General features: G+C 41.7%; 1 protein-coding gene across 3 annotated transcripts; it reads right to left on the bottom strand.

The window, feature by feature from the left end:
- Nucleotides 1-314: 314 nt before the first annotated feature.
- YTHDF1 (YTH N6-methyladenosine RNA binding protein F1) lies at nucleotides 315-26,835 on the bottom strand. Of its 3 annotated transcripts, none has more exons than XM_053244408.1 (5): nucleotides 26,709-26,835; nucleotides 24,429-24,513; nucleotides 20,372-20,451; nucleotides 9,279-10,802; nucleotides 315-1,985 (listed from the first exon to the last, which is right to left on the bottom strand). In XM_053244408.1, exons 4-5 carry the CDS (start codon nucleotides 10,782-10,784, stop codon nucleotides 1,959-1,961), a joined length of 1,533 nt encoding a protein of 510 aa, XP_053100383.1. In that variant the 5' UTR covers nucleotides 10,785-10,802; nucleotides 20,372-20,451; nucleotides 24,429-24,513; nucleotides 26,709-26,835; the 3' UTR covers nucleotides 315-1,958. The 3 variants fall into 3 exon arrangements, with proteins under 3 accessions (XP_053100383.1, XP_053100382.1, XP_053100384.1); XM_053244407.1 differs by having other exon boundaries at nucleotides 24,429-24,453; nucleotides 26,709-26,822; XM_053244409.1 differs by having other exon boundaries at nucleotides 24,403-24,453; nucleotides 26,709-26,786.
- Nucleotides 26,836-26,919: the final 84 nt, after the last annotated feature.

Below are 26,919 nucleotides of genomic sequence, written 5' to 3'. Positions count from 1 at the left end.
GCACAAGCATTATGGGAGAAGAGGGCTTTCTTATCCCAGATGAGAAACAGCAAAAGAGGAAGCCTCACAGCTGCAATGCTACTCACATTAACAGCAGCTTTCTCCTGGGAGGCACCTGGGACAGCCATTAATATGGCTAACCCAGGAGCAGGCACGTCCTCATAGCAACTTCTGGTTCCAAGCTTTTTCAGACTTCCCAGCATCTGCTTCATGGAGGGCAAGGGGAACTAGCCACAGTTTTGTCTGGGTCTGAGATTCAATACAAGCAGGCCTTCAAGTACTAAGGGGCAGAAAAAAATGAGATGACATCACACTTGCTAAGTAGGTAATATTTATTAAGGCTTGTGTTCTCCTAGAGGAAAAAGTTAATCTGATGCTGTCCATTACTCCTTACACCAGAAGTAACAGTTCAGAGACAAAGCTATATGTTCTAAATACAAGTCTAAATGATACAGCTTAAACTTTCATTTAAATTGGAGGTCCTCGAGTAAATAGTTTTCAGAAGATATTTGTTTTCTAATATAAGTAAAAGATCCTCTACGATAAACACGTGCAGATTCGGTGTGCTAAAGCAACAGGCATGAGCACTAAGAATTCATGCTTAATTTTGAAACTCCAGTTGGTGGCCAGTTCTTCGACAGCTCCCTCATTCCACAAAAACATGACAGCAAATCCCATTTCTTAAAACAGTTGTTTTTACTCATCCAACAGAAAAAAATATATATAGACACATACACTGTCAATTTTAAACATCTGAAGCATAATCCATCATATGAGTCTGTACTAAGATTCTATATTAAAGCTCACCATTATTGGTATAAGATTTTAAATGACACTTTTTGAGGGAGGAGGTGGAGAATCAAAAAGCGAGGGTGGGGGGAGAGATTAAAAATCATCTGCATTCAATGGCTATTAGAAAGCTGAAAACCAGCCTTAAAAAGTCAAATTGCCCCCCAACCCCTGCAATGTTGACAACATTATTTAATTACAAACAAAAAACAAAGATGATGGCAGAGGGGAAAACTTGCACCTTTTTGTTGCAGGATATGGTCTATAGTAGATGCCCACTGAAGAGCACAGGTTCACCAAATCTGAAAGAAGTCTGTTTTTAGACAATGTAAGGCACAGCCCATGGGGAATATCTCTCATGCAAGCCTCACTAAAATCATTGTGAATTATGCAAGTGCATAACTGTGCATTTGTGCAAAGTTTAACAACACTGTTTGCACAAGTTATCCTGGTGAATTATGCCTTTTTGGTTTTTTGATTAGACAAAAAAGTGTATTTTCAGCATTAAAAAAACAGATCAGATAAACAGATAAAAAGGTGAACTCTATAAAGTGATCTGAACTTGCTGTATTGATGTCAATGCCTTTGACATGCATGTGGCATTTCTCCAAGCAAGCTAAAAATATGACCAGAGGAAATCAATACGTTCGTTTTTTTGCTTGCCATGAAGAATCAAGACAATTGTGGGGATGGTGAGACATGAGGATCTGTAGTACATAAATATAGAATTATGGTGATTTCCAGATTAGAAACATAATTTGTGCTGAAGTAAACTCTTTGGGAAACACTAATATTTCAGAATGTTCAATTATAATATACTAAATAAACTTATTTAACCAACTTAAAAAAATTGGGAAAAAAAACCCCAAGTAACACCTTTATTAATGGATTCTACAGCATTTTACATAGAAAAGATACAAATTAACATATTCACCTGGGCAAAAAAACCAAAACACACTACAATGTACTTAAAAGATGCAACAATTTAATTTCCCCTGCACAAAAAGATATGGGAGCTGAAAGCTTTACAGTCTCCTGATGCCAGAATACAGCACCAGAACACTTTAAAAAAAGATTCCATTTTTCATAATCAAATTTAATACCAGTTCTAGTATATATATATATGTATATATATATATATATATTTAGCAAACCATATATGTTTATTCTTATTGTTTATTTCGATTCTGACGTTCCTGTAAAGAGAAAAACATCAAATCAGAACTCAGGAGCACACACCAAAACCTTACTTATATCAGTTTTAAGATGCAGAGCCATGACAATATATTTAAGGTAACAGGGACACTACAACCCTAAATTCCTCTTTACATTTCAGGAATTTAGTGTGTACAATGGTCTCACTGCAGTGCAGCAGAATTTCCCACTTAAAATGTTTTCGTTAAAGGAAACAGAATTTGGGTTCTGCTGTCATGTGCTAATTTCCATTTAACACCCCCATTCAATTGTGCAGCTCTTTGTTATATGGTCTCTGAACCAAATTAGGGGAATTTCATCTAATACTGTGATATTGTGAATTCCATGAAATCATATCTTTTCTTTCTGCTTAGAGTACTCTCAAAAATGAGCAGTTCCTCAAAGTAAAAATAAAATAAAATAAAATAAAAATCCAGCCCAGATTTCAAGCAATAAAAAACATCTATACTCTGACTGGCAGTGGTCTTTCCCACAATTTGTTGCTTGTGAACCTTATTACTGGAGATGGAACTGTGGACCTTCTTCATCCAAAGCATGATGACCTATCACTGAGTTACAAACCCTCTTTAGAAATGTAAAGGCCGGTGACTGGGGTGGGGTGAGGTTGGAGGGCTGGAACACATGGTTTTTCCATCTTCCCATGATCAAATGCATTCTATTTCATTCCCCACCACCGATGGAAAAACTGGTAATCTTTGAAAGAGGATCATATTAAACGTTTTCTCTTTTAGAATGAATGAAATGGTTTAAAGAATTTTTTAAAAAATCTTGTTTTAATTGCCCCTTACTCCTTCAACGTGCTTTCTAGTAAACATGCAAGACCCTCTACAGTAAAGGTAGTGTGCCATCAAGTTGATTTCGATTCCTGGCGCCCACAGAGCCCTGTGGTTTTCTTTGGTAGAATACAGGAAGGGCTTACCATTGCCTCCTCCGGCACAATGTGAGATGATGCCTTTCAGTATCTTCCTATATCATTGCTGCCCAATATAGTACCAGCAGGGATTCAATCCGGCAACCTTCTGCTTGTTAGTCAAGCATTTTCCCACTGCACCACTTAAGGTGACTCTACAGTATTAGGCAATTAAAATCCCTGTATACTATCAGCATGTATTATGAAATCTTCTCACTGGTTTCAGATTCCTTTATCTTCCATAGCATGGGAAAGATGCCAGTCTGTTTGGAAATATTCCTTCCCCTGCCCCCATTAAGTAACAAGCTAACACGATATAGCAGAGAATATTGTTTCAGTTCATGCAGACAAGTTATCTGAAGTCTATGGAAATAAAAATGAAAATTCAGAAACTGAAGCTACTGATCTTTCAGAAATAGATTCTTAGAGGAAGTTGAAATAAAACAGGCTTGAAAAGTGTGATTTATTTTTTAAATATGATATGGATTTCACATAGCTAATTTTATTCGCACTTTTGAAGCACCAGTGCTTCGAACCCTAAGTCAGTGGGGGAAATTTTGATGACTCCTATTCCCAAGAAGTACTCCAAAAATATGTTGGCTGTGTGGCCCTCAGGGACATATTTTCAGGTGACATATAAGGCTTCTGGGGGAGAAGGAGGTTGCTGAAGTTTCCATGAACACAAGCTAGCACCAATGCTGTTTAGTTTTGAACTCTTCAGAAGTACCATTGCACCACTGCTTTGTTAGTCAGGATGTCATCCAGTTACTTTGACATTTACTGTATATGATGAAGATAAACTTTATGGAACTCTTCAGTTGCATAACTCAATATCATGATTTAGATCATCTTGAACACTGGTCTATTAGACAGACCCTAGCGCTAGCGCACACACTCACTCGTGCTCGCTCTGAGAACTGGAAGTAGTTTGAGCAAAGAATTGTTTCTTCAGAAGCATACCCTCATTATCCTGGTGGCCTGGTATTTTAAATTTTTGTATTGTTTCTAATATTGATAATGCTGACATAGAATATTTGTAACTATTGTTTAAATTTTTTAAAAAATGAATTTCAAAAATATATCACAGAGCACAATTTCCCAGCACAGCATCTTTTTCAGTGGTTGTTTGCAGATAATTCCCTTGTGCCTCTTTTATTTTTAGATGAGCGCCGCTTGGGACAAGGAAGCATTTCATTTATTTTGCTGTGTAATCCACTTTTGAGATTTTTTTTGTTGAAAAAGCAGTATATTAATAAAATTGTATGCAACAACTAAATTATACATAATGGGCAGCATTCACAGCAATGCTTATAAAAGGCCTCTTTGTGGCACCCTGCATTGCTGCTGATATGGAAAAGGAACCTTCTGAGGAATATACAGGAGCTTGTGCCAAGAGATAGTACAAGGTGCTCCACAAGTGACTAGGGCACCATGTTGCACTTGCACTAGCACATTTGCTAGCACAAGAACAAGCCTAGGTTACTTTCTTCACAGTAACTTTGCACTGCATCCTTATGTTAACACCACAGCATCGAGGCTAGCACAAGACCATGATATGCAATACATTTAATATCTTAAACAAAGCTTAGGAATAAGAAAATATTGCATGTATTTCATTTTCCCCCAAATTTACACTCCCCCCATTTTTCTCGTGAACATTTCTAGAAGTTGTATTTATTATAACATTTTCATCCCACCCTTCTTCCAAGGAACAGGGTGCCATACATGATCTATACCAGTGTTCCCTCTAACAGGGATTCCCAGATCTTGTTGACTACAACTCCCAGAATCCCCAAGCAAAAGCCATTGCAGCTGGGGATTATGGGAGTTGTAGTCAACAACATCTGGGAATTCCTGTTAGAGGGAACACTGGTCTATACTCCACCCCATCTTATCCATACAACCATCCTGTAAGGGAGAGTTAGGCTGAGAGGGAGTGGCTGGTCCAAGGTCACCCAGTGAGTTTCATGGCCGAGCAGGGAGTTGAACCTGGGTCTCCACTGCATCTCCTTACCTCTCCACAACTAGCTCACTGCAATAAGAATTATGAAAGAAAAGAATATATGTCCTCAGCACAAGAAAAAACACTCCCCCACCCCCGCCCTGAGGTCTCGCTGAGCACAGATATCCAAGAGGAAAGAAATGATGAGCTATCAGTACCACGTCAAGGCATCCTGAACAAAGGGCAGGATTCAGACTATGACTTGATGTGTGAGCACTGTAAGATATTCCCCTTAGGGGATGGAGCCGCTCTGGGAAGAGCAGAAGATTTCAAATTCCCTCCCTGGCAGCATCTCCAAGATAGGGCTGAGAGAGATTCCTGCCTGCAACTGTGGAGAAGCCACTTCCTGTGTAGACAATACTGAACTAGATGGACCTACGGTCTGACACAGTATGTGGCAGTTTCCTATGTTCCCAAATAAGCCCCATGGAAATTCATGGGACTTGTTTCAGAGCTAACTTAGTTTGGAACCTGCCCTTGCCACTGTAACTGAGTATGGATCCTATCAAAAAGTGTTCAACATTTGAGAGCCTATAGTGGCTGCTCTCCCAGCCACTGAAAGCTGCAGTGGTGCTCAGACCCACAATAATGCCACTGTAGCATTTTTTTTCTGTGTAAGGGAGAAAACACTGCAATCCTTGTGTCAGAGTGCAAATGGTGCTTCTTAGGCAAGTTTTACTTATTTAAGCCACAGTATTTCCTGGCTGAGCACATAGTAAAAGAAGATCACTTCCCTCCTCACATCAGCTCACAAGGAAGAAGCCTCCTTCCAGTAGCTTGGTCTAGTCAGACCCTCCAGGCCATGTGCATGGTCACGTGCCCAGCTGTCATAGCCCCTTGGCTGCCATCACCTCCCTATCCTACAGCTCCTCACCCAACTCAAGCCCTCCCCCACTCAAAAGCAGCACATATTTTGCTACTATTTTGTATATCATGGTACGTTTTAGACATTTAACTCCCCCAACGACTACTTCCAAGTAAAAGAGAACCAAGGGGGAGGAAGCATGTGATGCTACTTCTGGGTGTTATGCATTCATGGGCTCTTTGCTGGAATTCCAATAATTTCAGCTCCCCCTTTTGAAAATAAGATTCTAGTCTCCATAGTTTCACAATGGCAAGAGTGTTGAAGGACTGCAAATGAGGCAGTGAATAAGAAAGCCAGATGTCATTTTTCAATTCAGCCTCTATGCACCGAGTCTCTCATGAGCTTGAGCATTGTGGTCAGCTGTAGTTTGGCATCTGCCATATTTCTGAAAGGAGATGAAGATCACATGCAACTAATATCCCACCTAGATGTTCAAAATTCATTTACAGAGCAACCTTGAACAACTTGCTTGTTCCTCCTCCCCAACAATAAAGACCTAAACTTTTAAAGTCTGAACAGTGGCCTTATTCACACAAATTACTTCTCTGGATTGTAGCCCAAGGATTTTATTTTTGTTTCATCCATCTTTGTTATATTTTTAGTTAAAACATTAGTCTAAGCCTAAAATGTTAGACTATGTTTTTAAAAGTGTTATGGTGTACAGGCAGGCCTCCTTATGCGCAGGGGTTCCATTCCTGGCTGTAGCCATGAATATTGAGGCATTAGGGGCTATGGGATTGTGGGGGTTAGGTTCCTGGTCGGCTTGAAAATTCTAAAAACTGCCAAAAATTGGCCAAATTTCGGGGAGTAGGGGGGAAGCTCCTTACCATGCTTTGCTGCTCCCCAAGTCACGCTGTGCCCTGGAATGCCCCCAAATCTGCCAAAATTGCTGCCCCCCCCACAGAGCCACTTTGAAACGCTGAGAAACAAAATGGCAGCCAGAAATAATCTCCGCAGTCATTTCTGGCCACTGCGACCAAATTTCACATTTCCTTGAGATTAAATAAGCTAAATTTCAACGGCCCTATTATAGTTTATAGTGTCGGACAAGCACAATTTTGTTTTTACACTGAAGTTGAAAACAATAATAGACAAGTAAAGTAGATCTAATGCCAATACACAAGCACCTACAACCAAGAGCTCAAATTAGGATGACTTGTTTTCTAGAGTATGGTAGGATGGAGACATTTCAAGTAACTCCCTCAAGCCAGGGAAGGAGAGAGATCTTCCAACCTGAGAAACACCAGATGGCCATCACATTCCCACATTTCTCTGCTTATGGGTTAGAGGAGGAGTTGTTGAAAAGTGAACACACACAAAAGAGATTCTCAGGAGTCTGCTCAGAGATTGTCTGGGACTCTTCATACGATCAATATGATGTGGGCTCCAAAAGAATCTAGAGATTCCTGCAGCATGTGCACTCCTACAGAGTCATCATGCAAACCTGGAAATTTTCCCTGCTCTGCACTTGCCAATTCACCAATCCAATATGAGGTCAAGATCATCACCACCAAGTTCAAATCTAAGATTATGACTCTCAATTTCATGTCAGGTTAGTGCACTGCCAAGCAGAGATTGGAGAAAGTTTCCAGCTTTACATAATTGCTCTATGGGAACACACATGCCGTGGGAATCCCTGGATTTCTGCAGAGCTGACATTACACTGACAGTGTAAACTTTCCCTCTATGTCCTGCAGCAAAACTGTGGACAAATAGATTTTGGTTCTGAAGTACCTAGAAGTAGCTTCATTTCTCATTTCCCTGCTGTTGCTCCACTACAATTGGTGTTCAAAGGCATCCTGGATCTGAACCAAACAACACTCATGCTACCTAGAGTTTCAGAAGCTAAGAGGTTAACAGTATATAAAAAAGAAGGGGGAGGGGCAGAACTAGAACCTGGAGACTGGGTGATTTTTCCTCAAAATGAGTAGGGCCCCTCACAGAAAAATCTCAAAAACTGGATTTCCTTCAAGGCCATTTTTCCTGTTTGGATTTTGAAAGCCTGGATTGGCAAATACCCCAAATCTTAGTGACTTTCCCAACTCGGAAGACAGACTACTGTGGTTTTGAGCTAAGGCCTAAGACTTGGCATCTGAGGCAACCACATAAGAGCCTTGCTGAATCAGGCTCAAGACCTATCTAGTCCAGCATCCTAATTCCCACAGCAGCCCATAAGCAGGAGATAAAGGCATGCCCCTCTAATGTGGTTGCTCCCCTGCACTTGATATTAAAAGGCATTCTGCATCTGAACCTGGAGGTAGCCAAGCCAACAACTATCAGTACTAGTAGCAACTGATAGACTTGTCCTCAAAGGATTTGTCTTTTAAAGCTATCCAGGCTGGCAGCCATAATCACAACCCATGGCAGAAAATTCCATAAATGAACAATGTACTATGTGAAAAAGTACTTCCTTTTGTCAGCCCTAAATTTCACAGCAATCAATTTCATGGGATGACCCCAGTTTTAGTACTGTGAGAGAAGGAGAAAATTTTATCTTTATCCACTCTCTCCACACCATGCATAGTTTTCTTTTATAAACCTCTATCGATTTTCCTGTTAGTCCCCTAAGGTGACCACAACCTTGTCAGCTAGGAGAAAGCATGAGTAACGATGAAGAAAGGACTGGGTTCAACATTTGATGTGGGTGATTTCCTGCCCTTGTTTGGTATAAAAGTTCTTTCTTCAAACTGAAACTTGATGGCACCATCCCTACTTCCTGAAAAGCATGCCAATGAGCCTGGGACTGGTGGATTTTAGGGACCCTTTTTTATTCTCACCTTTTGATTCTTTGTTTAGCTTCAGTTCTCCCATTTCATTTTTCCATAAATCAATTGCCACCACTGCTGTTACATGTATTTTATTCATACATTACTACTGGTAAAATTGGTTATAGTTTGAAGATATTTATTTGAATAGTTTTACTCTTCTGTTGTATATTGTTGGATTGTGCATGCACTTTGGGGTGGGGGTGTCACAGATTACACCAGAAAACACAAATAGTTTACTTCAAAGTCCATTTATCATTCAACCCTATCCTTCAGATCCTTTCCTTTGTGCTTCCTCGATAAATCTTTACGATTCTTTGTACTTTTTTGGAAGTTGTCAGTGTCTGAATTCTCAGTCTATCATCTCTTGCACAAGAAATAACTCAGTTGCTATGAATATTAAAATACTAGCACACTCAAGAGTATTAAATAAATACATCAACTTTACTAACACAGTTCTGCCAGGAACTACACCTACTACATCTATTTGGGCACAACTGTGCATCTGAGCCAGTTTGCTCAGGCTAATTTAAGTGTTTAGCATATGACTGCTAGATGTAGGCTATGCTGTATTATGGCCATTAAGAGTGTGCATGTGGCAAAAATTTAACCTATAGAAGAACTGAAACAGATTTTTACTTTTTATAACTCGTACTCTTCCCTGCACCCGCCCCACTCACAAGTTCATATTTCTTTATGTGCATTCAATAAAACATTCTAAAGCCAATTTACCTTCCGCACCACCTCCTCCTCTTCCTGGCGCTTCTCATAATGAGAAAAGTCATCAAAGATGGAGGTTGTGTGCTTGTATGTAGCAATAATTTTAAGCACTTGTTTTGCTTTTTCTAAGGGCACCTCCTGAGTGTCGCGGGAATTTGTAACTGGTTTGTTGTCATTGTTCTCCAGCCGGATGTGTCGGAGCTGGTTGTTGGGCACATCTTTCACAAAGATCCACTTGACGTCAAACTTCCCTTTCCATTTGTCCTGAGACCAGACGCCAGCACTGGTGCCATAGTCCACTGGTGACTTCATTTCTGCCACTCCACAAAAGTGTCCGCTGCCGTTGACACTGAAGAGCAAGTAGACTGGGCCCTTACTGTTCATGGAGCGGAAAGCACTGTCCAAACGCTTGTTGCCGTGCTCTGTGCTACACCAAATTGAATATTTGATAGAACGATGAATATCGTCCTCGGAGTAGCTTTTTATTATGAATACACGTCCATTTTTAAGGTTCCACTCAAAATCCTTAGGGTTGTAACTGTGAGCAGCTTTCAGTTTTTCAAGAACAGGATGGGATTCGCCACCAGGGATAGAGTTTGCTGGGATACTGCCAGGTGAGTTGCTCTCATTACCAGTTCCTCCACTTTGGCCGAAAGCTGCATTTCTGTTACGAGGTGCCACCCACCGGTTTTGAGGTGGCGGCGGCTGAGGGTTCTGGTATGGCAGTTGGGCCAATGGAGGCGGCTGGGCAGGAATAGGCTGAATAATTTGTGGCTGAGGGACTGATTGAGGAGAAGGGATCTGCTGAGGAGTTGGAACTTTGGCCACAGGACCTTTATTGTCCCAAGTACCTATGTCCATGTTGTGTTTAATAGGTGGTGGAGGCAAAGCCCCTCCTATTACAGGCCCACTTTTTGTTTTCATCTTGGGCTGAGGTTTTGCTGGTTTGCTAGCAATAGCAGCCCAAGAAGTTGGCTTGGAGACTGGCAAGTTTATACCTGATCCACCATTGCCAGTTAAAGCACCCGTCATCCCGGCACTATTCACCACAGAACCCACTGTTTTCACAGCAGAAGTTGTGACATCTCCACCGATCTTCAGTCCAACCATTCCCTGCTCAATGCTATTCATCCCAGGAGCTTTATTTAAAGTTTCGTTATGAAATCCTGTCTGCCCATCCACAATAGTACCACCCAGAGAGCTGGGTGGGTAGCTGTAACTGCTCCCATAAGCAGAGTTTTGAGTCTGCTGACCTTGGGACCCACTTGTTCCCCAAGCTGAGAAGGGGGGATTTTCAGGGAAAAAATTAAATCTGTGGGGATAAATGTTGTTTGCCAGTCCCCCAGGCTGTCCAAAAACAGCATCATGCATGAAATGATGATCACCATTACTGAGCTGTCCATAGGTAGTGAGGTATGGGATAGGAGGGTCTCCTCCAGTTGACCATGGTGCTTCACTGAGAGAGTAGGGAAAACCAATAGAAGGAGGGTAATAACTCGACAAGTAAGGATCTGTCATTGATGGATAGCTGTTATTCTGTTAAAGACAAAAAGAGTAATTTCAGATTCAAGTAGTCACAATGTGTTATTCAAACCAGAATAAATGCTTTTGAAAGTTTAAGTTTACTTTACATTTTAAAAATATTGCTTGCTTTTCAATTATTTTAGTCTTTCAAAATTACAACTAATATACAGTTTTATTTCTTAGTGGGAAGTCTTATGAATGAACTCGTTCAAGGGTAAATCTCACGAGAAACATGCAGCCTTCTGCACTTTCAGTGAGCATACTGCTTAAAAACTCTTCTAAATTTTGGTAATCAGAGAATTCTGTCTAAACTGGTTTCCCAAGTTGGCAATGTTGTAATAAGAGAATTGGATTACTTATCCCTAACAGCTTTTAAAGTGTTCTTGAATACAATTCACCACCACCACCAAATGTTCCCAAAGCGGTTTACATAGAGAAATAACAAATAAATAAGATGGATCCCTGCCCCGAAGGGCTCACAATCTAAAAAGAAACATATGATAGACATCAGCAACAGTCACTGGAGGTACTGTGCTGGGCGTGGATAGGGCCAGCTACTCTCCCCCTGCTAAATAAAGAGAATCACCCTGTTAAAAGGGTGCCTCTTTGCCCAGTTAGCAGAGGTTCTATTTAGCAAGATCTCAATAAAATCAAAAATTGGCAAATTCTTTCAATTAAATGTGTTGCCTTGAAACAGGATTAACTTAAAAATAGTAACCATTACAAAAAGCCTAGTAAGAAATTTTAATCCAAAAGTAAACTGCAATGACAATCTCATCCTTTGCTATTTTTGCCAAGACACATACGAGAAGTTTCACATTAATTCTTTTCTCTTCCACCTCCAATTCTTTCAGTTCAATGTGTGGCAACTGTGAAAAAGGCCAATTCCATGCTAGGGATCATTAGGAAGGGGATTGAAAATAAAACTGCTAATATTACAATGCCCTTATAAAAAACTATGGTGCGGCCACACCTGGAGTACTGCGTACAATTCTGGTAATCTCATCTAAAAAAGGACATTATAGAACTGGAAAAGGTGCAGAAGAGGGCAACCAAGATGATCAGGGGCCTAGAGCACCTTTCTTATGAGGCTAGGCTACAACACCTGGGGCTCTTTAGTTTAGAAAAGAGACGACTGCGGGGAGACATGATAGAGGTCTATAAAATCAGGCATGGTTGGTGTGGAGAAAGTGGATAGAGATAAATTCTTCTCCCTCTCACACAGCACTAGAACCAGGGGTCATCCCATGAAATTGATTGCCAGGAATTTTAGGACCAACAAATGGAGGTACTTTTTCACACAATGCGTGATCCACTTGTGGAACTCTCTGCCACAGGATGTGGTGACAGCCAACAATGTGGATGGCTTTAAGAGGGGTTTGGATAAATTCATGGAGGAGAAGTCTATCAATGGCTACTAGTCGGAGGGCTATAGGCCACCTCCCGCCTCAAAGGCAGGATGCCTTTGAATACCAGTTGCAGGGGAGTCACAGCAGGAGGGAGGGCATGCCCTCAACTCCTGCCTGTAGGCTTCCAGTGGCATCTGGTGGGCCATGTGTGAAACAGGATGCTGGATTAGATGGGCCTTGGGCCTGATCCAGCAGGGCTGTTCTTATGTTCTTAAGTTGCCAAAACCCATCATATCTTGCTCCATAACCTTAGCAACATAAGAAGCTGCAATATACCAAGTCAGACCATTGTTCCATCTAGCTCAGCATTGTCTACATAGACTGGTAGCAGCTTCTCCCCAAGGTTGCAGGCAGGAATCTCTCAGCCGTATCTTGGAGATGCAAGGGAGGGAACTTGGAATCTTCTACATGCAGATGCTCTTCCCAGCACAGCTCCATTTCCTAAGCAGAATATCTTACAGTGCTCACACATGTAGTCTCCCATTCATATACAACCAGGGTGGACCCTCCTTAGCAAAGGGGACAAGTCATATTGCTACCACAAGCACCCCTCCCAGTGTTCTAGTTATTTCCTGCACCGATTAACACATTTGTCTTCTTATTACCGTTTCTCACTAAGCTTGGTTTACTTTTCTGTCCAGAATTCAGTTGACATTAACACCAATGCCAGCCTGAAATTACCCCCTCCCCAGTTTGCAAACTGCAAAATAACTGGTGAAAATGGGAGGGAGTTTTGAGGAGTCCACCCAAGTACCTTGATGTCTGAGGGGCAGGGGGCATGGTGTGCTGCGTAAAAAGAGCCTTGTTTCACAAAACTGTGCCTTGGCAAATAGCCACAGCAGCACGTCACACTACAAACCACAAAGAGGCCACCATTTTTATTCCTAGAATGTTCTGGGGAATGTCATGATATTAGTTCCCCAGCATGTTTTGGGGAAATACTATGACAGCTGTAAGGAGCCAACTGCTACTAAAAGCAACCAAGCTTGAAGCATTGCTACAGCTGCTACTCACCAAAGTGTGGCTTTGTGAAGCAAGATTCACACCTGATAAAGACACCACACACATACACAGAGAAAATTTTGAAGTACTTTTGTGGGCTCCCCTATTAAAATACCATTTTCATTCATTCCTCAAACCACCATGATTGAATATTTGCCAAATATTTTATTTCATGTTCAGACCCAATACAAATTACCATTCGTCTTGCCAGCTATTTTGTTTGCATTTTACCACAATTCAGATCCATTTCTCAACTCTGAATTTCTTGTCCTCCTGTAACTCTGGCAGTGTGGATGCTGGAACAAATGGCATGATGAAGCAAGCCACTTCTTATGTTCTTACTCTTTAAAGTCTCATGCCAACTTTCTTATCTCTAATTTCCTGTTCTGTTCCTGTTCACAATATGGGCTCTCCTAGTCTTAAAGATTATCCCACTCTTTAAAACTGTTTATGGATATCTTCTATTTAATGTCCACAGTGCTACTTCTGTTTCTTCTTTTCATATCTATTCTTAGCCATCTTTTTCTGTTTAGCTTTTCCACAGCTTCTTTTCTCCAAAGGGCTGTAACTACCGTATTTTACAGAGTATAAGACGCACTTTCCCCCTTGAAAAATAACCGCCCAAATTCAGGTGCGTCTTATACTCCGGGGAGATGTTGGGCTTGTTGGGAAAGAGAGGGGGGAGGAGGAGGAAGAGGAGGAGGAAGGGCAAGCAGGGAGGATTCGCTTCCCACCTCCCTTCCTCTCTCGCTGGGGCCTGCCGGGAGCATCCTAGTCAGCCCCCCCTCCACAGGCTCCCTCTGGTTGCTGCTCCGATGCTGCTGCAGTGTGAGAGGCTGCTGCTGCGCCGCCCTCTGAGGGGACACAGGGTCTGACCCGGAGACGAGCCCGCGCAGGCGAGCGCCAGCCCGCAGGAGCCGCCAGAGGCACAAGAGGAGGTGGAGAAGGAGGTCCCGGGCGGGCCCCGCCGGCGGCCGCGATTAACAACAACCAGAGACAGCTGCCGCTGCGGGTCACCAACGTGGGCTCGCTACTGCTCACCCCGCAAGAAAACGAAAGCAAGAGGACAGAGCAGGGCGCGGTGAGAGGGCTTGGAGGGGAGATGATGGAGGCGAGAGGAGAAGGAAAGCTCAGAGAAGGAAAACTCTCAAAAACTGGATTAAATTTAAGGTGCGTCTTATAGTCCGTAAAATACGGTACAAGTGATTTAAAGCAGCAGGTATTTTGCCCCAAAGTATTTCTAGTCTCCTATCCATTCTAGCACACGTTTGTGACCTTCCACCACCTTACAATTCAAAGTCTAATATTTCCACACAGGCTCAAGCAGCTTCACCAGTAATCTCTGCAAAGCATTCCATCTATTTTGTTTGGTTTCTCATAGGGAACTGTTCTTGAAAGAAAGCCTTACTATTAAGAATACATTTCAACTAATGTATTCTTAAGTTCCTTTGGTTATAATTCTGAATTTCTAAAAATTATAAACATAGGCAATTACCCTTTTTAAATGTGGTTATCTATTTAGAGTTTCTGACACAAAGATGCAACTTCAACAGTTAAAAAGAAGTTCTCACCCTTCAGGATGTTTGGGCACTAAAAGCAGGACTGTGGCCTGGTGCAGCATGGGTAAGTGATAAGACAATTATGCTCTAGCAAAATTATACAACTTAGCATGGCCTGCCCACTATGGCAGCAAGCTTCATCTGCAAAGGTGCCAGGCACACAGATAGGCTTCCCTGTTTCAAAGGTGGACCCGGTTTCACGGGCAGGCACTGCCCCAAAAACATCTGGCAGAAATCCAATACACATTACATGGTAAGCTTGAGTCACATAGTGCTAGGGCAGAGCTACAGCAATGGCTGCTGGCATTTAACGACTTCTTCCAAAACACTAATCAGCCTTCCCCAAGGAAGTGGCTTGAGTAAATTCATAGTGGGAAATGCAGGAAGAGAGCAACTGATTCAAATCCTGACAATACTTATATATGTACACTGAGAATCACTGAAAGCAATTTTCCAAGAGGATCAAGGGGTTGCGTGATTTCGAAAAATGCAGCTACTGTATATAAAGCATTTCTATTTGAATGGTTCATCTGCAGGAGTATTATTTTTCAGCATAATTCTAGAATATACAAGATCAGTCACTTAATAGGAATTTGGAATTCAGTTAAAAGTGTAATTCTAAAGGCCATCAAGTGTTTATCCCATTTTCTTTTCAGAAAACAACTGAACATGTGAACAAGTCAGACCAATGGTCCATACAGCCCAGTACTGTCTACTCTGACCAACAGCAACTTCCAGTGTCTTAGGCAAATGTCTTTCCACATCACATAGATCTGGGACTTTCTGTATGTGATACACATACACTGAGCTAGTATGTGATACACATACACTGGCCCTTTCCTACCTGGCCCCTACATGGGGGCCTTTGATGAATGATCAAGCTATTTTAGTAATGCCACATTTTAGACAGACTCATAAATCTACAGAGCAAAGGACTTGAAGCTAATCAGTCCAGCACCCTGTACTGAAGCAGGATTTTCCATTTGCAACCACCCATAGGAGACTCCCATATAATGCATGTACTGTGTACTGCATTGTACTGTGTCAGAAAGGAAGGGAGACCAGGAAGGATCAAAGCATAACATGCCCAAAGAAGCTGGAAAATTAATATATTTAGCCAATATCCAAGGCAGACAAGCTTCATATTTTACTCCACTAAGGAAAGGGGTGGGGGAAGAACCAGAATTCTCCAATCTAGTCAACTGACAAGGAAGCCTCATGCACATTTTCTAATCCTATAAAAAGCAGTGTCAAACGGTGAACAACTACTTAGCACAATGCCATGTAAGGAATGGATCATGAGAAAGAAAACCTAAGCCAACTTGCAGTTGTAGACTAGAAAGGAAAGAGTTTGCTGTGTCTGAATGTGTGCAATTCAGGCTAAAATCTCTGCTCAGCTATGAAGACACTAGATAGTCTTTGGTGAGTCATTCATGCACACTTACCTCACAGGGCTATTATAAGGATAAAATGAGGTAAGAATGGTGAAGCTCTTGGTAAGCTGAAAAGTGCTCTCTCAACTCATCTTTTTTCAATGCTGCATGAACCACATTGTAGATCTTCCTTAAGACACTCAGCCATATTATTTGCTCTTACTTCTACAAGTTATTTTAACACAGCAATTTATCATTGAAATCATCCATGTAGCACTGAATATTGATAGAAATGCCCAGATCTTTTTCTTAAGCTTCACCAATGTCTATGTATTACTCATTTTTATATGTAAACTGCTCTGAGAACTTTGGTTGAAGAGTAGTATACTGTATAAATATCTGTAGTAGTAGTAGTGCTACTACTACTACTGGAAGTTTAACCCCTGAAGTGTTTGGAAAGTGCTCATTTCCATATGCGGCGGGAGGGGGGATTCTTAATTTATAAGCAATCCTTTTTCTAACAAATAAGGGAAGTTAAAAAATAGCAAACACAAACAGGAACAGCAGCCATTCAACAAAAACTGTTTGCTGTAGAAGTGACTAAAACTGGAAATGTTAGGGGGAGCATCTTATTTCAGCACTGTAAAGCTCTTCTACAACAGAGTGGACATCTGCTTTGATTCAAAGCAGCCACTTCCAATGCTGGGGTTGATTAACATTATGTGAGGCTCATCAACAACTGCAACCCTTGGAAATACATTTTGAATTTATGGGGGGAAATATTCCCAATTTAAGTCAGCATATGCTGCTTTTTGCTCCTTGCCTGGAGGCAGTCATTAGGCCCCTCCTTAAAAAGCCCTCATTGGACCCAGATGACTTAAATAACTTTCGACCAGTTTCAAACCTCCCCTTCTTGGGCAAGGTGTTGGAGAGCGTTGTGGCGTCTCCGCTCCAGGCAGCCCTGGATGAATCTGATTACTTATATCCTTTCCAGTCTGGCTTCCGACCTGGATATGGGACTGAAACTGCCTTGGTCGCCCTGGTGGATGACCTACGCCAGGAGACAGACAGACAGAGTGTGACTCTGTTGATCCTCCTGGACCTCTCAGGTGCTTTCGATACCATTGACCATGGTATCCTTCTGGGACGTCTCTCTGGGTTGGGACTTGGTGGCACGGTTATATGGTGACTCCGTTCCTATCTAGGGGGTTGTACTCAGAAGTTGGTGCTGGGGGATGCCTGCTCCACCCCATGGCCTTTGGCCTATGGCAGGGATAGGGAACCTTGGCACTCCAGCTGTTTTTGGACTACAACTCCCATAATCCCCAGTCACAGAGGCCAATAGCTAGCGATTATGGGAATTGTAGGTCAACATCTGCAGGAGTGCCAAGGTTCCCCATCCCTGGCCTATGGGGTGTCACAAGGATCTATTCTGTCCCCCATGCTGTTTAACATTTACATGAAGCCTGTGGGAGAGGTCATCCGTGGATGTGGGCTGCAGTGCCATCAATATGCTGATGACACCCAGCTCTACCTATCTTTTAAGTCAGCAGACACCAGGGAGCCAGTGAATGCTCTGAACTGAGGCTTGGAGCCTGTTCTGGACTGGATGGGGGCAAACAAGCTGAAACTCAATCCAGATAAGACGGAAGTACTCTGGGTTGGTAGAACTGATCATCTGAGTAATGAGGTAAATCTGGTGTTGGAAGGGGTCACACTCCCCCTGAAAGACCAAGTCCACAGCCTGGGGGTGCTTCTGGACCCAATGTTGTCATTGGAGGCGCAGGTGGCGGCAGTGTGCAGAAGTGCCTTTTACCAACTATGGCTGGTACGCCAGCTGCGACCCTACTTGGAGAAGTCGGACCTGACCTCAGTCACTCCATGCGTTGGTAATATCCAGATTGGACTACTGCAATGCACTCTATGTGGGGCTGCCCTTGAAGACTGTTCGGAAGCTTATTAGTTTGAAACTAATAATTGTTTTTAATCTAACTTTTTTTAAAAAAATAGTTTTATTACTTGTATCTGTGTCTATCTTATTGTTGTAAGCCGCCCCGAGCAGTTTTGCTCCGGAGGGGCTGGGTATAAATATTTTAAATAAATAATAATAACATTTTGTTGCCCGAATAAATAATTTTATAGAAGTCCTTACTTCAAGGCAGTTTCTGACACTAGGCAACTCATCCTCGTAGCATTTGCTATATAGAGAAATTTGACACCAAAGATAAGCAAGACATGCAATTGAGAAATTCCTGAGCTTAAGGTAGCTGTGTGCACATGCATGCACACATACACATGCATGATATTTGATCTAAGATCATAAATAAACAACAACAACACATGCATGGAGAGGGGGCAGTTAGAGATGTTAAGTGTTTCAATTTGCTCCTAATTTTCCAGCTTTTACTTCCCAGGCCATCATAAAAAAAGGAAGTTCAAATGCTCACTTTTGTGTCAGACTGCCAGATCTTTAGAAGAATGAGAAACAAAGATACTGTACATGTTTTATGGGGAGAAGACATGCTGCTGTCATTTGTAAAATCTGCTTCTGTCACACTTTGAAGCACTGCTTATCTTTCAAGGTTAGTAGTTCTGCCTAGATCTGTGTTTCCCAATCTTTATCTAGAAGCACACTTACACCCACCAACAAAAAACTATGCTAGCCCCAACAAGCATTTCCACCTCCCCTCAACACACACCATTTTTTGTGGTGGCAAAGCTACTGTACAATTTTTATTTAGAAGTTTGTTAGCTCCTTTATAGACAGGGAGGGTTGTGTCCTTTCCAGTGCATAAGGAGCAGGCTGGCTTCAAAAGCCAGGCATTTTAAGTTTGCTGTTTTTGGAGCTGCCTCACCCTGTAATGCATCAGAAAAGGCATTTCCCTCCCAGTGTACAAGGGAGCTAGCCAGCTCTCTGCTTTTGATCCCTGCATATTGATTGAGAAACGCTGATCTGGATCCTATAAATCAACTGTACATGACCTTTAGTATTGAGCAAAATATTGCTCGTGTAATACATATTTGATCTCAGAAAGCCCAACATGGGATCAAATTTTGTTTTTGTTTTTTTAATGGAACATACAAAGCTGCCTCAAGTAGAGTCAGACCAATAATCCATCTAGATCAGCACTTTCTACAGATTGGCAGAAACTCTCCTGGGTTTCAAGGACTCTCCTCTCTCCCAACTCTACCTGGAAATATCAGAAAAAACCTGGGACCTTCTGAATTCCAACAGTATGCTCTAGCACTGAGCTACAGACATTCTGTAAAGGACTGAAGAAAAATGCTTTCCGACAGCAAGCAGTATTTATTTGTTGGCACCTTACAGAAGCAAGAGGAGAAAATCTTGTCCACACAGAAAATTTATGGCAAAAGTGATGTGCTGAGACAGGGTTTTACATGCAGAAACTGTAGTCTTCCAAAACAACTGCTTGCTTGGAATTACAGTATGCTCTCCACAACAGCATTCTTGGAAATCGTGAGCACTGTATGAATGCACATTATAAAGCAGGACATGTGCTAGAGAAGCTAATGTACTGTATTTTTCTTATACACAAATTTTGTAGAGTGCTCTGAAGCACAAACATTTCAGGAACCAGTTGTGTTTTCCTTTCTGATTATGCACAACTAAAAGTTTATATTAGTAATTTAACTGCTTACTCAGTAGCAGTTTGTCCTAATGAGCCAGCGGGGGGGGGGGGGGTGTCCAAAAGTGCAGCTGCCTCTGCTTCCTGACAGCAGCTTGGATAGCTCCTCCCCTGCCACCCTGCCTGAGTGTCTCACTGCCTGCAGGCTGGCCATTCAGCAGATAAAGCTTCATGAATAACCGCTCAGCTCTACATGATAAATGGCCAGCCTGCAGGCAGTGTGGGACGAGAGAAAGAGGAGCCATCCAAGCTGTCTCCTTTGGTGGCTGCCTGGTACTTTAGGATGAGCTGCTACTATGCCTACTTAGTAACAGTTTTACAAACATTTGCATTAACTGCAATCTTTACTTCTGAAGCGCACACACACAGTACAACGTTCTGAGCAGACATGTACATGACACTGACTTAAACTAGGGATTACTTGTTTATGTGAATGAAAAACAGAAGCAAAATGTTAATGTAAATGGCCTCTTGACTCTCTCTGCCATATACTAAAATGTTTCCTTTTTAAAAATGAGTTTCCCAATAATCAATCTCTGCAAAATATCATTTTAAAAAATCAACTCACTTATTTCAGGAGTGTTTACTAACCTGATTGGACTGTCCAGAAAGGTAAGGCTCAAAATCGTTGTCATGAACTGTATCCTTTTGATGAAGTGAACCATTTTGCACTGAAACAAAAGAGTTGCAGTCAAGAGCATGCAATATATTCTGAAGTTTCAATGAATATCTAGATTCTAAAGTACAGTGGCTGTATATGTAAATAAAGCTGCTTTATCCCTTGGCATCATCTATTCAGAGAAGGCAAAGGGGTCAGGTTTCAACAAGATGAGGAAAAGTGTCCACAGGCAGTCAAAATACCATTGTTGCTTATAAAACTAGTTTGAATGACAGTTAACTGTAATGTAAGCAGGTTTTTCAACTACCTGCAACACAGCTTTAGGAAGAACCGGACTAAAACTCATACAGTGTGCTAATGTGTACTACTTCTGTAAAAGAAAACTGGAGAGCTTAGCAAGCAAGAGCAGAAATCTGAGAGGCCTCCAAGTCAGCAAGGCTTGCCAGAAAGAGGTCAATAAAATGCTGGCTGAGTGGCCTTTAAAGTTCAAGCCTTGGTATCCTTGCATGTAAAATGGAGATTCTACACTCCCTTATGGGTAATGTTAGTCTCTAGATCAGTCTTGGAAATGACTCAATATCCTGTTAAGGATATTTCTATGGCCTAAACTGCATCCAGCACACTATTACAGCTATATAACTAGCACTAATCTACAAGTGAATTTTTCAAGCTGTTTTGGAGAACTCAAGGATTCCTTGGAAGGCCAGAGTACTTTCCCATGCCCAGAATCCTCTGCAGTACACAGGGATTCCTTAGCAGATCAAATGATGTGGAAAGGGTTTCTTTAAAAGGTAGAAAATTTGAAAACTACTGACAATATGAAGTTAACACACAACTGGAACTGTTAGAAGTAGGATATGCTAAAATGTTTTTAAAAACCAACATATTAAAAGCAATTATTTTTTAAAAGCCTGCTCTTATATGTACACAAAGTCAAAGGCACTAGGGATGTGCACAAATTGATTTTTTAAATTTGATTTGTGCCCAAAACAAATCATCCCTGATTTGTTTGGTATCCAAATCTACCCCCTCCAAATAATCCCAGATTTGATTTGTATTTGCTTTGATTCGATTCGGATTCGGACAAATTTGGACCACTTAACAAGGTCCTAGGGGCACCAAATTTGGGTGGTGGATAGGTCCCCAGGGTTGCCACCCTACCACCCAAATTTCAAGGCAGTGGGACATTTGGTTGATACTTAATGATTTTTTTTTTTAAAGTTTTTACTGATTTTGAACATTTCCACCATAGGAAACAATGGGGATTCAAAGTTGCCATATCCTAACCCTAAAACAGATCCCCACCTTTCATTAAAAAAAGAAAGAAAGAAAGAGCTAAGCTCTAGCCCTTGTAGAAGTGGAGTTATGGAGCAAAATGTGCAGTCATTATTTTTCAAGTGTTTGGATTCTTTGGTGTATAATAACTTTTCCTCATAATGAATCCCTATGAGATTCATTGCACACCTTCATTTCTTCTGTTCATTTTGACTGTCACTGGACAGTGCCAACTGTCAACTGCCATGTGTCAACTACACCACTACCCGCCCCCCCCACACACACACACACTGGGGTACTCAGTTTATTTTTTAGGTATTTTTGAAGGGTTTAGATTCTGTTATCTTCATTACACACCTTCATTTCTTCTGTTCATTTTGATCCCACTGCTTTGCAGGTGGGGGTGGGGAATTAGTGGCATCCCATGTGACAACTACCCTGCAACCCACAAGCCACTGGGTATTCAGTTTATATATTTTAGGAATTTTTGAGGTGTTTAGACTATTTGGTGCATAATGAATCCTCATAGAGATTTATTATGAGGAAAGGTTATTAGACACCAAAGAGCCTAAACACTTGAAAAAAAATCCTAGAACATAAACTGAGTAGAACCCCACTGCCTTGCGGGCAACATGACAGTTGACACAGTTGAAAAGACAAGTCAAAATGAATAGAAGAAATGAAAGTGTGATGCGCATCCTCATAGGGATTCACTGAGGGAAAATTATTATACACCAAAGAATCCAAACACTTGAAAAATAGTGACCACACATGTTGTTCCATAACTCCACTTCTACAAGGGCTAGAGGTTAGTCTTTTAAAAAAAATGTAAGCTGGGAATCTGGGGGAATTAAGAGGAGGGATCCAAATCATGAATCGCTTTGAATCGAATTAGGCGTGGATCGATTTGTACTCGAATCTAGACAATGGACCACAGGGGTGATTTGTTTTGTCTCCAAATCACAAAAATCAGCTAGATTGGGGTACAAATCAATTTGTACCCAAATCAATCTGCACAACCCTAAAAGGCACATCTCTAAGCTATACTAAACAAAAATTAAACTTCATGAAACTATTAAACTTATATTTAACACAAATGCATTAGCCTGAAAGTTATACAACTTTAAAAGCTTATTATTACAGTAGAACAGAAAAGCATCCACAGTTGCAGAGCTTATTTTAAAAAAGAACAGAGAATTTTAAAGCCACTTAAAAAGATGCTTTGCTACAGAGACCTCAAGCAAAAAGCTTTTAAAAAGTGCTAGAAGCACAGTGTGAACATTTGTGCTATAAAAGGGTATTTCCAGAACACCAGAGACAGTGGCATGCCACAAACATCACAATCCCACTAAGAGTTTAAGTTCCCTCAAGACAACAAACTTCAGTATACCCAACTCTGTGTCAGATTGCGGTGAGGGCAATAAGGAACGACAGAAAACTGACTATATGGCACAATCTAATGGAAGTTGCTATACTATGGCTTATGACGACATTTTCTATTTTGTCTACTGCACTATCTTTCTTAACATGCTTATGCTGAAGACACCCCCTCACCACTGGTGAAAATTCTCAGCACTAAAACTGTATGAAGAAAAGGTTTGTAAGATGATGGTAAGAGACTGTAGAAGTACTCCAAGAGACAAGGAATACTTCTTTGAATATGCAAGCTATATTTTACTTTTTTGATCTGTTGACTGTTCTAAAAACCTCAGAATGGGATAGACAATGAAATATATAATATCGTTGGCACCTCAGCAGCAGACCCAGCTACAGATCCCAGCTGTTTAAATGAGGTTAAGGGAGTGAGCACGCCCTTAACCATGTTTAACTGACCATGTCAGTGCCGACTGCTTTCTGTGGATGCCAAGACACTGAGGGGCACCCACCTGTAGCTGGGGGGGGGGGATACCCACAATGCACCACACACTTGAGCAGTGCATTGGGGAATTTCCGGGGGGCCGGGATTGCATGTCCTGGCCCCTGTAACTCCGTGCTGCCTGAGGCAGCAGCGGATTGTCTGGGCGTGTAATCTCTGTGCCCAGCAACTTGGACCCAGTAGTTCGTGGGCAAGGTAAGCTTCTGTAGCCTTCCTCCCCACATCCCCTCCTGCCCAGGTCCCTGATCGTGAGAAAGGGCTCAATATGTAATATGAATTGTGTGACCACTACTATTTGCTTTGCTAAATCCAGCCACGTCAAATGTCACTGTTTTACACATGAACTCTACATTTTGTGTTCATACAAGTTTGAACTTTGGGATAAGTGCTCCAAAAATAGTTTCAGTGGAAAAAGAACAGTGATGTGTCTGCTCCCATGATCTATAATCCACCCACAAACACACACGAGTTCTGGTGAAAGAAGGGGAAGTGGCCTAACTATAATACAACATTATCACAATCCTGGAAATTTACTATTTTTTTACCCTTTCTTTTATATACATGAAAGCAACTTTTCTGGACAAAAAGTACAGAAGTTTGCTTCTTCAATGTTAAACACAAACCATAAAATGAATGTTTGCATAAACAATGGTGTCAACACACAAACAATTTATAAGATTTCAATCCTATTCAGACTTACTTGGGAGTAAGCCTTTTTGAATTCAGTGAGCTTTGCTTGTGATGAAACATACATGAGATCCTGCTGCACATTAAAATACTAATGAAAGCGTGGCAGCTAAGAATTCTATTATGCATTTAATTTATATCTACTTTGAGAACAGTTTCAGATACCTGTATGTTAGGTCAGTTTTCCTTACCTTTATTATCTTGTCCTTTCGGTCTCTGTCAAATCATAGTACATGGTAAGATAAAGAGAGAGAAAAACTTTTCATTTTGCTGAGCCTTCAGAATAAAGTAAACAGTTATTCTTGTTTATACAGGTATGCTAATTTGTCAAATATAATACACATACAATAGTTTACAGGAATGAGCAGGGCAAGCTCCTTTAAAATTATATAGATTGATAAGCTGGATCATGAATGTCAGGGATTGTGCATAACAGATCTTCAGCGGATTCCATGAACAAATGAAGAGCTCCAGTTGTTTATGGACCCCTTGTGTACGCACAACTGTTAACAGAAGCAGCGTCCACCACCAGAACAATGTTCCACAGTAAGTCTGGATGCTGCCCAGTTGTTGTTTTTTAACTTAAGAACAGCCCCCTCAGTATCCAAAAATGTCTGGATATAGTGTCAGGCAGAGACTCAAGAAAACCACGGGCAGCATCCCAACTAATCAGTCATGACTAAGCACCACTGAATTCAATAAGGGAAGTTAGCCATGACTAATTTAAGTCCTACCAATTTCAAGAGACCTGGAAATAAGGTAGAAAAACAAACCTAGTTTCTCAAAGATAAATTAGTATGTGTTCTAGATATATTAAAATGAAGGGGCGGTTTACCAGAAAAAGAAAATTGGAGGGCGGGGCAGGGGAGAAGGCTGATTATTAGGAAGTGATAAGCTTATAACTCCTCTGAGTATCCTAAGTACAGAAGGGCAGAATGAAAAGAAGATAACCACACTTCTGAATTCAAGAACTGAGTAAAAAAAACCAAACACTAAGGCAAAGTTACCAGGGGAAGCAGCACGGTAAGGGCAATTCTCTCCACACACAAATCAAGAAGTGGCTAAAAATTTATGAAGAGTGGTGTGTTGGAGGACACCTACAAAGTAAGGAAGCAACTAAGGAAGGAATAGACCACGGTAATTTTTTTAAAAAGTGTATCTGTGCCAAGTTGATGCTTGTAGCCAAGTCTGTGAATTAGCAGGCCCCAAGTTCAAATCTCATCTCAGCCATTATCTTACAAGGTGGTCTTAGGCAAGTCACTATCTCTCTGCCTCAGGCCCACTACCTAAAATATGAGGAAAATACTAGTCCACACTACAGGGTTATTATAAGAATTACAGAGATAATCTAAAATCCTTAAAGGGGAAGTGCATTTACATTCAATCAAGTCCTGAACCCACTCAAAGCAAGGACAGCAGAAAAAAGTGCCAAGTTCCTTCAGAAGGAGGAGATCTATAAACAGTGTTCTGAAGCATATTTTTCAGAGAAAAAACATGCAGAGAAAGAAAATATTGGGGGGGAGACAATAAGACATCAGATATGCCTAAACAGGGAGTGAGATAGCATGAGTACCAGAGGAGGGAAACACAGCAACCTAATGAAAGAGCAACACTCAAAGTTGAAGGTAGGTGGACTGCATTGCCTTTTTTGCAAAATTAAAGATTGAAAGAGTCACTTCCTTAATAACAGTTTTTTAAAAGGGAAGGTAGGGAGACCACTAAGTATTTCCCTATAAACTGATACCCAATGAAGTTTGGAGCCAAACTGAAGCCCAACCAGGTAGACAAGACATCAATGAAAGGCAGAGCCAGAGAAAAAGATAGAGCTAGTTCCAACATGTGTGTGTTCACGTAGGTGAAGAGATGTTGAGTATCTGGGACATACATAAACACAGCAATAACCAATGGCAAAAACAAGGAGACACCCATTCTTCGGAAGGGACTTACAACAGCTTCAGGTAGCCCTTTTTCACATTGCTCAGGTGCAAAAGCAGGTCTGCCAACCAAGGGTACATTCAACAGAACCAGAGCCAATCAAAGCTCCCTCATGAGCGTACACATGACATGCAAGTTTCCAGGCATGTGATGTGCATTTCTAAACATGTGTTTGCCACATTTTCACCCAAGTCTACACTTAAGTTATCTTAGGCATACCCTCCCAATTGTAACGTTTGTCGCAATCGCAGAGAAGGCACACTGGCAGTCGGCAAAGACCTGAAGCAAATAAAGCAAGCATGAACCATATACAAAAGAGAGCAACGTGTATGGGAGGGACAGCACGACTGGCGGCCATCGAGAGAGCGGAAGGAGAATGTGCGAAGGAGGAAGAGGGATTTGTGGAGGCCCGGGGACCAGCAGGGAGGCCCAGGAAGGCAGAGTGAGGGAACAGACTCAGAAGAGGAGGAGGAGGAGTGCTGCCCGCGACCTTTCTCTTCTACAGCTCCCCCAACAACCTTTACCCACTTACTTACCTGGGGGTCAACACTGGTGGCAGACATCTCTCATGCGCCTTGGAAGAGGGGGGAAAGGGAGGAGGCGGAGGGGAGAGGAAATGTGCAAGGGGGCGTGGCCAGGCACGAGAGGGCAGGGGGCGGGGCAAGGACTGAGCGGGGGGCGGGCGAGCGCGCGCCCCCTCCCCTCACTCACCTTTCCAGGGAGGAGGGAGGGAGGAAGGAAGGCCAG

The sequence above is a fragment of the Hemicordylus capensis genome, chromosome 4 (assembly GCF_027244095.1).
Source record: "Hemicordylus capensis ecotype Gifberg chromosome 4, rHemCap1.1.pri, whole genome shotgun sequence".
Classification (NCBI taxonomy): Eukaryota; Metazoa; Chordata; class Lepidosauria; order Squamata; family Cordylidae; genus Hemicordylus; species Hemicordylus capensis.
The sequence above is the reverse complement of the archived record's forward strand: the minus strand, read 5'-3'. Positions and strand labels throughout refer to the sequence as shown.

Bases quoted from the DNA above. Each gene is read 5' to 3' on its own strand.
- YTHDF1 (XM_053244407.1), bottom strand. From the start codon at position 26,735: ATGTCTGCCACCAGTGTTGACCCCCAG. The intron at 24,454-26,708 runs GTAAGTAAGTGG...ATGATTTGACAG, and splicing joins CCACCAGTGTTGACCCCCAG to AGACCGAAAGGACAAGATAA. The intron at 20,452-24,428 runs GTAAGGAAAACT...CTTTTGTTTCAG, and splicing joins GAAAGGACAAGATAATAAAG to TGCAAAATGGTTCACTTCAT.